The following is a 14210-nucleotide window of genomic DNA, read 5'->3' as shown; positions in this document are numbered from 1 at the left end:
AAGAAAACAGTTCTTGTTAGGAGCTGCACTTATATTTAATTCTGCAAATGTAATGAATTCTTATCTTTTGGAGGAAAAACGTTTAAAAGAAAATAAATTAGCCTCAAGGCATTTAAAGATAGAAATTTAGGACTTGTACTATACATTTTATATATGCATTTTTAGGACTTCATTTAGGCAGAGCAGCTTAAAAAGTCTCATCATCTCTGGTGCGCTTTATCTTTATGGCAGCCATCACCTAGAATATTATGCTGCATTGAGCAAAAATCTCAGGGTCACTACAAAAAAATCCTTATTTTCTTTTTTTTTTTTTAAATGACAGGAACATGTTTTTCTTTTGAAAAATACTTTGATCACATCTGATGATCCAGGTGCCTGCAGCTCAGTTAATTGATCAGCAGTTACCTCAAAGCACCTGGTGTCAAGTTTAGTCTGTCACTTATTATTCATCCAGAAGTCTTGGACATAGAGCAGCAAGAGAGTAAAATAAACCAATACTGGCAGCATATTTTTAGTCTGTGTATCTACAGCTCCACAAGGCTTTTACAAGTAACAAAACATCTTCAAAAAGTGTATCTTAACCAATATTTTTATTCTGGCAATTAGTTCTAGTGGTCTAATCATAAGTGCTAATACTGGTATTGCCTGTCTGTGTCTTCTGCAGCATTTCTTTTATGCCAATGAGTTTCTAACACATGAAACAAGCAGAGAGCCCAGTCTTCAGTTGCTTCTGCATGAAGTAATTGTAATTCCACTGGGAATACATATCAATTGTTGTGTTCATCTAGCAGGCGTAAATATGGGCAATAGATATTTTGGCTGGTAACACAGGTTTAAAAGACAACATTTTTCTTTAGATTGACTGAAAATACATTTACTTAAATCAATTGGTTTACATGTACTTGTCAATTATAGCAATCATACAGTGGATGTATTTATGTACAAATTGAAGTTGTGCTCCTGTAACAGTAAGTGAGGGACATTGGCTTTTTCTGCTTTACTGACTTTATCTTTAATCACACTTTCAAAGAGCCTTTAATGGCTTGTGAGATCCAATAACTGAGGTGGTGAGGTTAATGGGGCATCTTGTTATGCTGCACATTTTTGTTGCAAATAATTTTGTATATTAAATGCATGAAATCTTTGCCATAGGAAAGTGAGACAAGAATTTGAGTGGCTAAAGGAGATGGGTCCAGCTGATAGCTGGTTGCACAAATAAAGCTTAAGAACAATGACAGCAGCTGCCTTTAGAAAATGACACAACTGCAAGGTACAGCCAGCATCTGAAAAGTAGCAGTGAGTGATTTTGTCTGGCAAAGGCAAATTTGAGGGATTTAAAATAATAGTTTTTAAAACCTACCCTTGTGATAATCTTACTTCACCCTGTAAAAAGTAGGAGATAATTCATCTCCATCCAGTATTGTTTATGCATGTGCCCATGCCCACCATGCTGAAATCTTTTGACCACTTCTCTAGCCATGGATGTGCCGAGCATCACCTCCACTTTCAGTGCAGAAATATAGCAGAGATATTTTTTATACAGAGTAGGAACTGTGGCTGAAACCACTCCCTGTTAGGATAATTTCTGAGATAGCTTTTTTTGGCTAAGTGGTCCAAAACATCAAAAGAAATCCTTAGGACACATAGTACTCCACATATTCTGTTCCAAAGAAATGCTGCCAGCTAAGGGGTTACCTTACTCTCACAGCCAGGCCAACTCTGTCCTTCCCTCCCTGCCACCTGTATGCTTGTCTGTTTATTGCAAGCGCTTGATTTAAACCCCAGATCTGCTCTCTCTGCCCTGTGATGCTTAGAGAATTGAACAAACTGTGCTGCTCGTAAAGCAACATGTACTGTGCTTTTGTGCAGTACTGATTGTCAATAAAATGTAATTTAGCTAAAATAAAAATACTGATTGTCAATAAAGTGTAATTTAGCTAAAACAAAACACACATTTCTCAGTAAAAGCTTCCATGGCAATAAAGGAAAACAGAAAATACTGATAATATTAAAATTGCAAGTTTAATTTTTTAAACTATCCAAACTGTCATGTTCAAACTTTCAAACAGAATAGTGGTATCAGGAGCAGGTATTTGTAAAGGTGTTACCAGTTGACACCTGTGTTAAAGTATATTAGTTAAACATATTTCTGTGCTTCTTGCTACTCTGCTTCTACCAAACATGCTTTCCTACACACACCAAAATCTCTGCACTAAATCTGGTGGGAAAGGGTTGCATGGAAGACCTTCCTGTGTATATTGAGTACCTTTTTTTGCCCTGTAGGCAGAAATGTTTCTTTTAACAGCCAAGTCATCCATTCCTGGAGCTTAAGCAATTCCCTGGAATGTGATGAAACTTGCTTTAAAAAATAAAGGCAGAACTAAATGCAGCATGTAATCATGTAGGTCGAGACTAGAGGAAAAATGGTTCCATGTGTACAGGAAACATTTAGGGGAGCAGAACAGGCATTTCAGGATCATTAAATAAAGAAAGAAAATCTGAACAAGTTCTCCCATTTTTCATTAGTATTTTGAATTTCCAACAACCTCCAGGGTGTTTGTTTTGTACTTTATCAGTTGCCATATACAGAGCTAGGGAAATAACAGGAGGTTTGGGGTTTGGTGGAACTCCTAGAGTTAGCCCAAATCCACAAGTGTGCAATGTATATAGAGAGAAGCTGTTCACACAGTCTTAAAGCTGCTTAACAGCTTAAAATGATAAAAAGTCCTTAACACAATTTAAGAACTTAAACCACTTAAACTGTTTGAAGCAGCTTGTGAGCTCAAAGAGTTTGGGGCAAGGGCTGTGCTGAGAGGAGCCCTTGGAGCTGCAGCAGGACTCCCACAGCAGGAGTGCCAGAGAAGGGCACCTTGTGCACCTAAACCTGGGAGGCCTGGGGGTGATGTGGAGGAGAAGAAGGAAGAGCTCTCCGTGTGTTTTTATGGGGCATTGTGTGTATGCCCAGATTGCTATGCTTTAAATAGTGTAGCAGGGAATCTTACAGGCATGTGAGGTGATAGCAGTGGCATCTCCCCACTGAAACAGCGAAGAGGGTGGCAGAAAAATATTGTCTATGACAAGTCTTCAACTGTGGCAAACAGCTTTGGCTCGTGGGCCAAGGGAAGGCTCCTCAGGAGCATTGTGAAGAAATCTGCGCAAGCTGCAAGCCAAAATGTTCTGCTTTTGTGGCTCCAAGAGCTGGAGGTTTGGGAAAGATGGCCTTTCAGATCTATTGATCAGGAAGTTTTTGTTTCTGGAAGATTGTTTTTGGGAAAAAGAAATGGGGTGAGGCAGGGAGGGTTGCTTTAGTTTAATTGATGTCAAGCAATGTTAGTTGGTTATATCAGAAGCATGTTATTGATAGGTGAAACCACACATTTATAAAGCATTTTAAAGAAAAGAAAACATTATTTAAGAGCTTCAGTTTGGTCCCTGCTGGTGTGGTCATCAGTGATCAAATGTGTGTTTGTATGCTCAGATGGTGGCACAGCATAGAGGTGATACTTGAGGGCAGAGGAAGAAGGCACAGGAATGGGAATGAACCTCTGAGAGAGGGAAAAAATCCAGCCAGGATCCTGCTTTTGATGGCAGTGATGTCACCTTAAATGTTTTGGAGTTTGGGCTGGTTTTCCTTGATGCAGGCAGTGATTTACGCCTTTCAGTGCAGAAAAGGCTGTAAAACAGGAGTGAATTACATTCTGTACAATTTGAAAATAAATTGTGCATTCACAGCCACTCAGGGTGAGGTCCATTTACACTTCCAGAGTTGTATATGATGAGTAAATGAAAGTTAGGCCTCTGTGTGAATGAAAAATGCCTGTTTTACTAGAGGCTGTGAAAAGAGAAAGTGAGAGAGACTTAGTGGAAATTGGAAGCAAGATTTTATTTGTTTGTTTAAAACACTCATATTGATTTGGAGTGAAATGGAACATTGGTATAACTGCAAACTAATTCCACTGAATTCTGCAAGGTATTTCTGTGAAGTTGATGGGGCTGGAAGTTTATATTTATAGTCTGAGTTTTCCTGTGTTCAGGTAAGTCTTTATCACATTATATTCTTGTGCAGTCTTGGTGGCATATTTAACATGAATGTTATCTCTCAAAAAAATCTTCACTGGGGTGAAAAAGAGCTTGAGTGTAGTTAAAATCCTATGAGCTCAGTACAATTAAATAATTATTTGGCTTTCCTTTATGATGAGGAATGAAATATGGAAATGTTATTTGGTGAGGGTGCTTTCTGATGGTGACAGGCATTGAAAGAAACCATTTAATTAATGAAATCTCGCTAATGTACTACACAGTACTAATTTCTCAATATCGCTTCAATTTCAGAACATTTCAGGATCTGTCCAAACAAATGGATATATCTTATGGCACAGTCAGGGACTCAGCAGTGTATGAATACTTTAAAGCAAAAGGGACCAACCCTTTGGAGCAGGATAACACATTTGCTGAACTGTGGAGGACTATCAGTAAGAATAATGGGGCAGATAATTGTGTATCAAACCCTTCTGAAGGCATCAGGAAGGTAAGACTGGATCGCAGGGGTTTTCATTTCATTTCTGTATCAATGTTGTTTCTATGCTGTTAATGCTAAGTCATAGGAAAGAAATTACAGTCATTTAAACCCCCCCTAAATTCCTATATAAAGTTCCTTTTAGTACCTTGATGGCAGATAAGAATCGTATTTCAGTGTCATTGTTCTGAATTTAAGTACTTTAGCTCTGCAGAAGTTTTCAGTATGTAAGTCCTTTGGATCTAAGGTATCTCAGTTTTGGGGAGCTGCTTTTTTGGATGTAATTCTTTACATTATGCAGTACTGACTCCCATCCTTTGCTTATTTGAGTTTGTTTTCTTTTTTCTGAGTTCATGATTGGAAACATGAGTAAGAATTAAGGGATGCACAGAATGCATACTCATTACTCTTGAAACAGAAATTTTATGCAAGATTTTTCTTTGTTTATTCCAGACTTTGAAAAATGCATTCACATGACACTGTGTTTTACCAAAATGTTGTTTCTCTCAGATAAAGCTACACCTTTTTTGTGGAACAGAGAATTAATGTGGGATTCAAGGACTGATGTATAACAGCGTAGAATGCTGCAACTTTGTTCTAAGTCCTATGATAATGAGTATTAGCCATTACAAGTGCCCACTCTGTCTCTCTCTCTCACATAGCCTGCCCCTCCCCTCTGCTCCCCATCTTGAATCTCAACAGAATCAGGCAGCACCTTACATCAAACATGTACACTACATTACACAGAGGGATGCATGCTGAAAGCCTTGATGTGCTGCTCCTTTAATGAAAAGTGTCCTCTTCATCTGTCAATTGATTTTTTTCCCTAAAACAAGTTAACAGTTTTTATTACCATAGTGAATGTTTGATCAGAGATACTCTTGTCAGTGAAACAGCAATTTACTAGTTCTTTATGCTTTTGTACATGGGGCACGATAAAATGGTTTTGGCTTGCATTTCCTTTTTATTTTTTGAATTTTTTGAAACCTTTCCTGAACAGTCAGGGGGACAGTATCCAAATTTTACTGTTTTTACAGTGCCATGAAGGGGGTGAACACAAGTAATGCAAGCCATCCCATTTCCCAAGTCAAACTCCTTTAGCAAAAGGTTTCCAATTATTTGCTCGACTTTTGGACAAAATCTTTATGCAGACACTTCTTGTCTTAGCACACAAGTATTCAGTCAAAATTTGGGTACACCCTGCCCATCCCTCAGATGAGCTTCCCCAAGTCCCTCTGCCCTCAGCTCCAAAATCCTCCCTTCCTTGGGGATGAGGTAGAGCTCTGGCAATAGCAAAGTCTGCAGTGATTGTTAGCTTTTTTTTTTTCTTAATCTTCTCAACATTTTATGAAAATGAGCCCTCTTTTGATATGTTTTGGTAGCATTTAGAGGAGAAATAGAGACATTAAATACTGTTCTATGTATCCTAGCATTTAAGCCAATAATAAAACAGTTTAACTTAGAAAAAAAATCAGTATTTTACTTTTCTTTTTTCTAACATTCTTATGGCAGTGAATGCTCTTTATCCATGAAATTGTAAATACTCTTATTCTGTAAGCCTAGTGCATGCTGCCATTTATGATAGCTACATTTGCTAAGCCAGAAATGTACCTGTAGATTGGCAGACAGTTGAGAATACCAATTATATTGTCTGTATGGAGCTGGCAGCTCCATCCTATCTATGTGATAATAACTTTTCATACTAAGTTTGATTTCAGTGTTGTAGGGTGATTTTTATATAACTAGATCAGCTCATTCAAATAATGTCAACAACAACTAAATTTTACTTCAGTCCCCAAAGATGACCGAGGCTGCTATTTGATTAGACACCTACATAAATTTGCTTTAATATTTAATAACATTGTCAACTAAACTATTGTGTTTATAGTTTAAGTGTCAGTCTTCCTAGCTCATTGAACTCTCTGAATAAACAGACAAGTTTTCTATGTCAAGTATTATGGCTAGAAATTCTGGGGTTTTTTTTAAAGGAGAATTGATGTCAGCCAAGGAAATGAGAGTTTCCATCTATAAACACATACTGCTGTATGAAAGAGATGTAAATGTGCCTTACAAATGTGTTTCATAGGAAATGGGAGCTCTAAATCTCTCTAGTATAAAAAGATTCATAAAACATTTTTCTGAACAAGGACTTGTCTGACACAATGCAAAAAAAGAAAAAAAATCACTACTATTCTTTCTTCCCTCCTTCTCCTTTCCATTATCTTCAGACAGTATCACAGTTCAGCTGCAGTTACAAACAAAGCCATGCCACCTCAGTGCAAAACAGGGAGTGCTGGTTATTTGTGCCACAGACAGGTCTTTCAAGTGTTTGTTCCTATCCCATTTATCTTTCTCCATTTCAGGGAGGTTTTCCTACTCCCTTTGACTGTCTGAAAACAAAGGTATGGCAGTGGGGCAAAGTCCTGTGAGCTTTCATGGCGTGTGGTTGCCATGGCAGAGATGTCTCTTCAGACACAGCAGTGTCTCCCTGCAGCCACAGTGACCATCTCCCATGGGCAAGGCACAGCTTTTGCAGCACTGGGAGGGCCAAGAAAAGGCAGGAATGCACTTCACTGTCACATAAGTGACAGGAGGACTCCTGAGAGCCGAGGGTGGTGGGGAGAAAGTTGCTTTTGCTGTATTCCCACGATAATTGAAAGTGATCATTGAGGATGGAAAGTCTCCTCCTATTTAGCAATGCCTCTGCAGAGCACAGGAGCAGAAACCACACAAACCACCAGTCCATACAAAATGCTCTTTTGCCACTTTGAGCTGTCTGGGACTACCATAGAGGAGGATTGACTAATGCTGTCACAGGAAAGTTTCTACAGCCAAAGTCTTAGTGATTGCTCTGCTTTACATCCACTGGCAATCAGGGTAATTACTGATTGCACTAACATAGTGTGGATTTTATTTCCTTTGGGAACACTCATTTTTGCTTTGAAAGAATGAAGTAATATCATCCCCATGTGATCCTGCTTCTGCAATATATACAGATAGGAGAATTAAACTCATTATTGAATTTTATAACACCCTACTTTGGTTGAGGTTGTTCCCCTGTCCAATTAATTTAATGCCAAAACTTCTCTGAATTGTTTCTTTTTTTCCTGTGTATCACATTTGATGAAAAGTGATCAAAACTAAGTAGAGCACAAAATGAAGATGCATCATTGATTTAGGCAATAGCACAGTAAGAGATTTTCCTTTTCTTTTTTGCTTCCTTAATGATCACTGAGCATTAAATCAGAGTGATCTTCTCTCTTCATTCTAATTTTGAGAGTAGAAGTAGCTTAAAAGTTCATTTAGTATGATTTTTTAAAAACTACTTTGTCCCCAATGAATTTAATATTGTGAATTGTGATTGCTCTCATAGAGCTTCATAAATTTCTCCATTTCTTGACCCATCAGCCTTTGAAGCAAAAGCAAATTCTAAATTCTTCCTTAAACCTGAATCTATTGAATCCTGTAGTGGTTCCTTAATTATTTTAATGCTTGAAACATTTCAACAGGGTCAAATGGCGTGTTCTTTTTTTTTTTTTTATTAGAATTATGTTGCTTCTCTTAAAGCACTTTTTTATAGATAATAAATGTTACCCAACCATCTTTTTGAACTACTCCAGTAATGCCAATGTAAAGGTCATTTTTTGATATTTCTGTGGTATATCAGCCATGTAATGGTATCAGCTACACTGACACTCTGTTCTGGCAGTAAATTAATGATGAATTTTGCATTATTCTGGCACTTCTATCTTAAATATGATAGCTTCTTCAAAAAATTCAGAAAAATTACAGATATATCAGTGATTACTCTGAAATCAATCTTTTATCATGCTGTTATTTCTTAGCATCTTTCTTTGAAACAACATTGTTTAACCATCAGTAAGCCAGGACCCTTTGAACAATATTCCTCTATCTCCATCCACCCTGAAGAGTGACATTATGGGGTTGTTTACTGCTTTCCTGGAGCACTATTTTCTTTGTGGCCCTTGTCTTGTCTAGGAAGCCATCTTCTTTAGCCTTTTAATTTTTTAGGATTGTGAAGAATAAATATATTTTTTTTAGTATAAGTTTTGCCCAGGGGGTTCTTTTTTCTTAAATCTCTTAAACCAAGGATAAATCTGGTGTCCTTGGTGTAAGCCAAAGTAGTTGTTCTACCTGGATGGAATAAATGGGTGCTGCTTTGGCTGACTTTCTGATAAAGAGGTTTCTGAAAGTTTAACCAAGTGATTTTTAGTTTGTTGTGAGGCATGCCTGTATGCTAAGAGTCACAGTAGGGCCATAACAAAGGAGAAAAATAGGAAGTACAATGAGAAGACTGAAGTATAAATTTGAGCTCATTATTCTGTGTTTATTTCAGTCATTTTTTATTCAGATGGCATTTGCACAGGCCCTTTTGCACTCTTCCTACATTCATGGCCTGGAAGTTAAAGGGCAGGCATGCCCCTTAAAGACTCCATGAAGACATGGAGTTTTTCATTAAAAATAAAATTTAAACTACATTTAAAATTTGACGTTGATTTTTCATTGAAAATAAATGTCAATTTGATTTTATTTGGCTTTTACTCCTTGCCTAGTGAAGGTATATAAAAAAGTCAGCCTACTTCAGACACACATGTATGTGTGCACTTATGTATCTTGTACATATGTTTTTCAAAGTTTGACAGCTTTTCCTTAAATTGAACAAATGATACTGCTTAGCTGTCACAACAGATATTAACAGGGAAGTGAAGGATGCCGAATTTAGACAGCAACTAAACATTTTGTTATAAGAAAACTTTCCACACAATGAACACACACTAATAGTATGAGGTCTTCACTCTTCAGGGAGGAAAATTTCACAAGTGGAAGAAGTTTGGAAAGAACTAAGTCTTCCCTTAGGAAAAAGGGATCTTTGGAGATTCTGGTTTTGGCAATCAGAGAGGGAGGGGACAAAGCCTTGCACCCAGGAGTTCTGGGAGTTGAGACATAAACACAGCCAAGAGTTCAAAAGTCAGATTCCTGATTATGCTAAAATGATCGGGCTGTCAGAGAAATAATGCTCTACAGTTGTGATGACATTGGATAGGCTGATTTATGCCATTAAAAATATGTAAAATAGATGTGAAGAGTTCTGGCAGACTTGGTTTATTGACCATTTGCAGTTGCAGGATGTGATTTAGGATAGCAGCACTACAAACACAAGAGAAGTAGACCTTTACAAAAGATCTGCTGTACAGCATTGAAAGTCAGTGTACAAAGCCTTTGTATATAAGATAACATACAGAAAGCTGAGGAGTGAAAAGTAGACTTTTCTTTAGTCAGCACATTGTAATGCAAGTTGAATATTTGAGGAATATTGCATTCCTCAAGTATTACTAAGAGATAGATAAGGAATGTATTGTGTTGTCAGTGTTCTTTTCTAAATTGTAAATGTGAAAAGATGATTTGCTTACCAGTTCTGAGAGAACAGAAGATAAATACTCTTTAGCTCTTTAAACTGAACAAATCACCAAAAGAACCCCAAAAACAACAACAAAAAACCTCAACCCCAAAACTCTAAAACAAAACAAAACAAACAAAAAACCAAACCAAGCAACAACAATAAAAGAACACAAAAATTCAACCAAACAACTTAAAAGTACCCAGAGAAATGTAAAACGCATTTTACCTAATTCACATAGTGAATTAGGCCAGATCTTTCTGGGGTGTCCGATTTCTGTATATCCATCAGGCAGGACTTTTCTTCTCTAATATCATGGATTTTGAGTAAATTCTGTGTACAGTAACAAGTGCTGCTGCTTTTGATCTCCTGAGGACATATTTTTAATGCTGACAGTTTCCTATAATAGCTGGCAAAATCATATGAATTATTATTTACCATGGAACACAATGTGGCCGAGTAATAAAAATATTTTCCAAGGGTTCAGTGTACAGACTCTTTCACATCTTACCAAAGAGAAAGGATATAACATTTCTACTCTGTTTTAACCTAGAAGCAAGTGAATTTGTGGATCTTTGATTTCCTCAATGCAGATAAAAGGGAATCAAGGAAAATAGGTGGATTGCAGCAAGTACCTTACAGAAAGTCTAGGCAACATAATTTTAATCTTTACTTCCCTGAATTCTGCCTCCCAGTAGGTACCTTACCCCTTTGATTTATTGTCATGTGTAAGCAACTGTAGGGACTTCAGAAAGGTATGGTTTATGTCAAACTATGATGAAGTAAATTATCTTATTTGCTCAACTGAGGAATCCAGTGTAATGAAATAACTGATGGAGTCTTACAAGCTTAAGGTGAATTCAAAACTGAGCTTAGAAAAGAATTGGAAGGATGAACTAATTCTGTGGCAGAGCTGCAGCCATTTGCTAGAGGAGCTTTGTGAATCAATTCCCATAAAGAAATATATACAGGACTTCAGCTACTTAAATATATTAGGCAACCAATGGTTACTTTAACCAACAAAATGATATTTTAATTTACTCTACTGAACCCCTATCCAGATATCTTTCTTACATCTTTTGTTAATTACATTCATTATATACACTGTGTGCAGGCCTTGGTTTCAGTTCCAATTAAAGCTGATATTTAAGGATGTCTGCATGGATATGTGTTAAAGCAATATTTATCCCAAACCTGAAATAATAGTACATGCATGTGAACCTTCTTACCTGTGAAGAAAAGAGGAAACTCTTTCAGCTCAGTGTGTGCCTTTTGTTACTGAACTAACATGGCTCTCAGAAGAGCTGTGTTTACTTGCAAGGCAAATTTGTTTATTTACATGTTTATATGAGCAAAGCTGAAAAATTACAATTTTGGTACCTGTGATGCTCATCACTTAATGCTCATAATATGCCAGTCTTGTCACTTAAATCTATGGAACCAGTCACATTCCATGTTTCCTACAAAACATGCATCCAATTTCATCATCTAAAGCAATAGCTTTCATTTATAATTAATAACCTGTTACATAAGCTTCACCTACACTTCTAGATGGCTGAGCTATCCTATGTGCATACTAAAAAATGGAAGATATTTTAGCAAGGTTTGAAGTAGGTGAGGTCCTGCTGGGAGAGAAAACTGTTAGAAATGTATTATGTTGAAGGTCTACATATAAACTGTGACCTAATGAAATATCACCAAGGAATAGTGACAAGATTTGGATTTGTTTGCTGGCTTAGGTTTTGTCCTACCTAGAAATGCAGTTTAGTTTAGACTGTGTTGTGTTCATGCTGTATTTACAGGCAAAAAAGGGAAATTATGCTTTCCTGTGGGATGTGACAGTGGTGGAATATGCTGCACTGACAGATGATGAGTGCTCTGTGACAGTCATTGGAAACAGCATCAGCAGCAAAGGATATGGGATAGCACTCCAGCATGGAAGTCCCTACAGAGATCTTTTCTCCCAGAGGTAAACTGAAACAAAGCTCATTTTAATGCATTTCTGTCTATAGCCAGCGACTGTTCACATTAATTTTGGCATTTAATTAATAAAGAACAATGAACAGATGACAGCAGAGAGGTTATGAGTTCAGGCTCCAACAAAGCTGCTGCTCCTCCTGCTCCATGTGCATCAGGTTTGGGAGGAGGGGACTGGAGGTGATGTGTGGCCTCACACCTTCAGCCAGCACTGCCTCTGGCACAGGACTGATGTCCTCAGAGCTCGGTGAGAGGTAGAGGAGAGATTGAGGAGAGATCCTGAGCTCATGCCACGTTCTGCAGGCTCTGAAGCAGTGCACTGCTCCCTGCAGGAAGCAAGCAGCAATGCCCTGCCTTATCCTTTAGGGTGGAGGGACTGGTCCAGGACTCAGGATGGTGCAGGGCAACAAGAATTGCAGGGAATTGCATGGGACTGACAAGACCAGAAAACTGTAAAATTATGCTGTTTAGTGATCTCTGAGCTACCAGCTGGGTGTCTCTTGTCCATGAGAATGTGTGCCCTGAACTGAAGACACACAGCTTTGCAGGCATGTGTGCCCTTAGCAGAAGGTGAGCCCATACTCTGCTCCAGGCAGGGATCTGAAGCAAGATTGCCTCATCTTGCTTCTCCTTCATAAAAAGGAGCAAAACTCCAGCTGCACAACTGGAGACAAAGCTGCCTCAAGAGAAAAGATTGTTAGTAAACAGCTAAAATAGTTATCAAACCAAATCCAAAATGAATCATTCATGCAGAGACGGGACACTTCACAAGAGACAAAACAATGATTAATTAGCAACTGTTAACACAGTAATTCAGGCATTAAGTAACAGCATTGAAGTAAAATCCTTTTGAATAAACTACATTTACTAAAATAAATGAGTTGGTCGCTGCTTAAACAGATTTGTACTAAGTGGTGCATGTTTAGCCTCACATATTTTTGGAATTACTGTAGGAGAGCAGCAGTGGAGTGGGTTGAGCATTTCACTAGTGGGACCAGCTGCTGCAGCTGAATGTAGCCAGACCAGGCATAACTAACTGGAATGTGGTGATTTCCCCTGGAAATGCTGTTTGCATTGCAGTGGAATTTTTGACAGTCTCTTTTTTCCTTAAAGTTACCCAGTGGAGTTTACCTGCTGCTGTGAGTAGAAAGAAATCTTGGTATAAGGGAGTTTCAGCACTCTGGTGGTGGAGGGGTTTGGAGTTTTGAATTATGGGATGATAGATTTAAGAGCTTTGAAGCATAAGGAAAAGACAAAAAAAAAAAACCTGTAAAAAAGTCATTGCAAATAATACTTGTCTTTTAAAATTTCTGCAGGATCCTAGAGTTGCAAGAAAGTGGAGATTTGGATGTTCTTAAGCAGAAGTGGTGGCCACGGATGGGACGCTGTGACCTGAATAGCCATACCAATGCACAGACAGATGGGAAGGCACTCAAGCTGCACAGTTTTGCAGGAGTTTTCTGCATTTTAGCAATAGGCCTTCTTCTTGCTTGCTTGGTGGCAGCATTGGAGTTGTGGTGGAACAGCAACCGTTGTCATCAAGAAACACCGAAAGAGGTCCATAACTTTTATTCTTATCACAATTAAAAGTAGAGAACACAAAAGAAAGAGAGAGCAAGTGGAAGTTGTGGGATTTTAGGTGCTCTCACGCAATAAATTTGATTTATTTTGATTTGCCATACTAAGCTTTGCATATAACGTTTTGGGTGGTTGTTTCTAAGAAAATAAAAACAAACAAACAAAAGTGTCTTTTGTGCACATGGAAGGTGCCAAACTGACAGCCCTGGAGACTAAAGTCCTCTATTTATTTGTAGAGCAGATACAGCATGGGCAGCAGCAGTGCAAACTTCCCCTCATTGCCCCACCAATGTGCCTCAGCCCTGACCTGGAGAGACCACCTTTAGGGGTAAGAGAGTGGTTCAGAAACACGCCCTCAGCCACTCTGCTGTGAGTGGCGGGGAGGCCAGTCACAGGCACCCAGCTGTGCCATCCATGGTGATGTTTTCTCTGACCTGAGCCCCATCCATCGGCTGGGAGATCTGAGTCCATCCTGTGCAGGCTCTGCAGCTGCCAGACGTCTGGTAGCTGCTCTCCTTCATGGCTGACCTAGGCTGAGTTTGAAGAGGTACACAAGCAATTAAAAATAAATCAGCTAGTTAATAATTGAATAAGCCATATTGCCGTGACACTGTTTAAATGCTTCCTTACTTTTGAAGTCAGTTTTATTTCTAAAAGTAGGAGCCTCTGAGGAAGCTGACCTTCATATAACATGTTTTATCTAGGAAATTATACCTGAGA

General features: G+C 38.3%; 1 protein-coding gene across 3 annotated transcripts in view; it reads left to right on the top strand.

Moving 5' to 3' along the window:
* The window catches only part of GRID1 (glutamate ionotropic receptor delta type subunit 1), a 479753-nt gene that overhangs the window by 449048 nt on the left and 16495 nt on the right, over positions 1 to 14210 (top strand). For all 3 annotated transcript variants that reach the window (XM_058810534.1, XM_058810532.1, XM_058810533.1), the window contains 3 exons: positions 4333 to 4528; positions 11738 to 11904; positions 13229 to 13469. In XM_058810534.1, coding sequence (XP_058666517.1) covers positions 4333 to 4528; positions 11738 to 11904; positions 13229 to 13469 — 604 coding nt within the window. The remainder of the gene's footprint in view (positions 1 to 4332; positions 4529 to 11737; positions 11905 to 13228; positions 13470 to 14210) is intronic.

The sequence above is a fragment of the Ammospiza caudacuta genome, chromosome 9 (assembly GCF_027887145.1).
Source record: "Ammospiza caudacuta isolate bAmmCau1 chromosome 9, bAmmCau1.pri, whole genome shotgun sequence".
Taxonomy (NCBI): Eukaryota; Metazoa; Chordata; class Aves; order Passeriformes; family Passerellidae; genus Ammospiza; species Ammospiza caudacuta.
The sequence above is the reverse complement of the archived record's forward strand: the minus strand, read 5'-3'. Positions and strand labels throughout refer to the sequence as shown.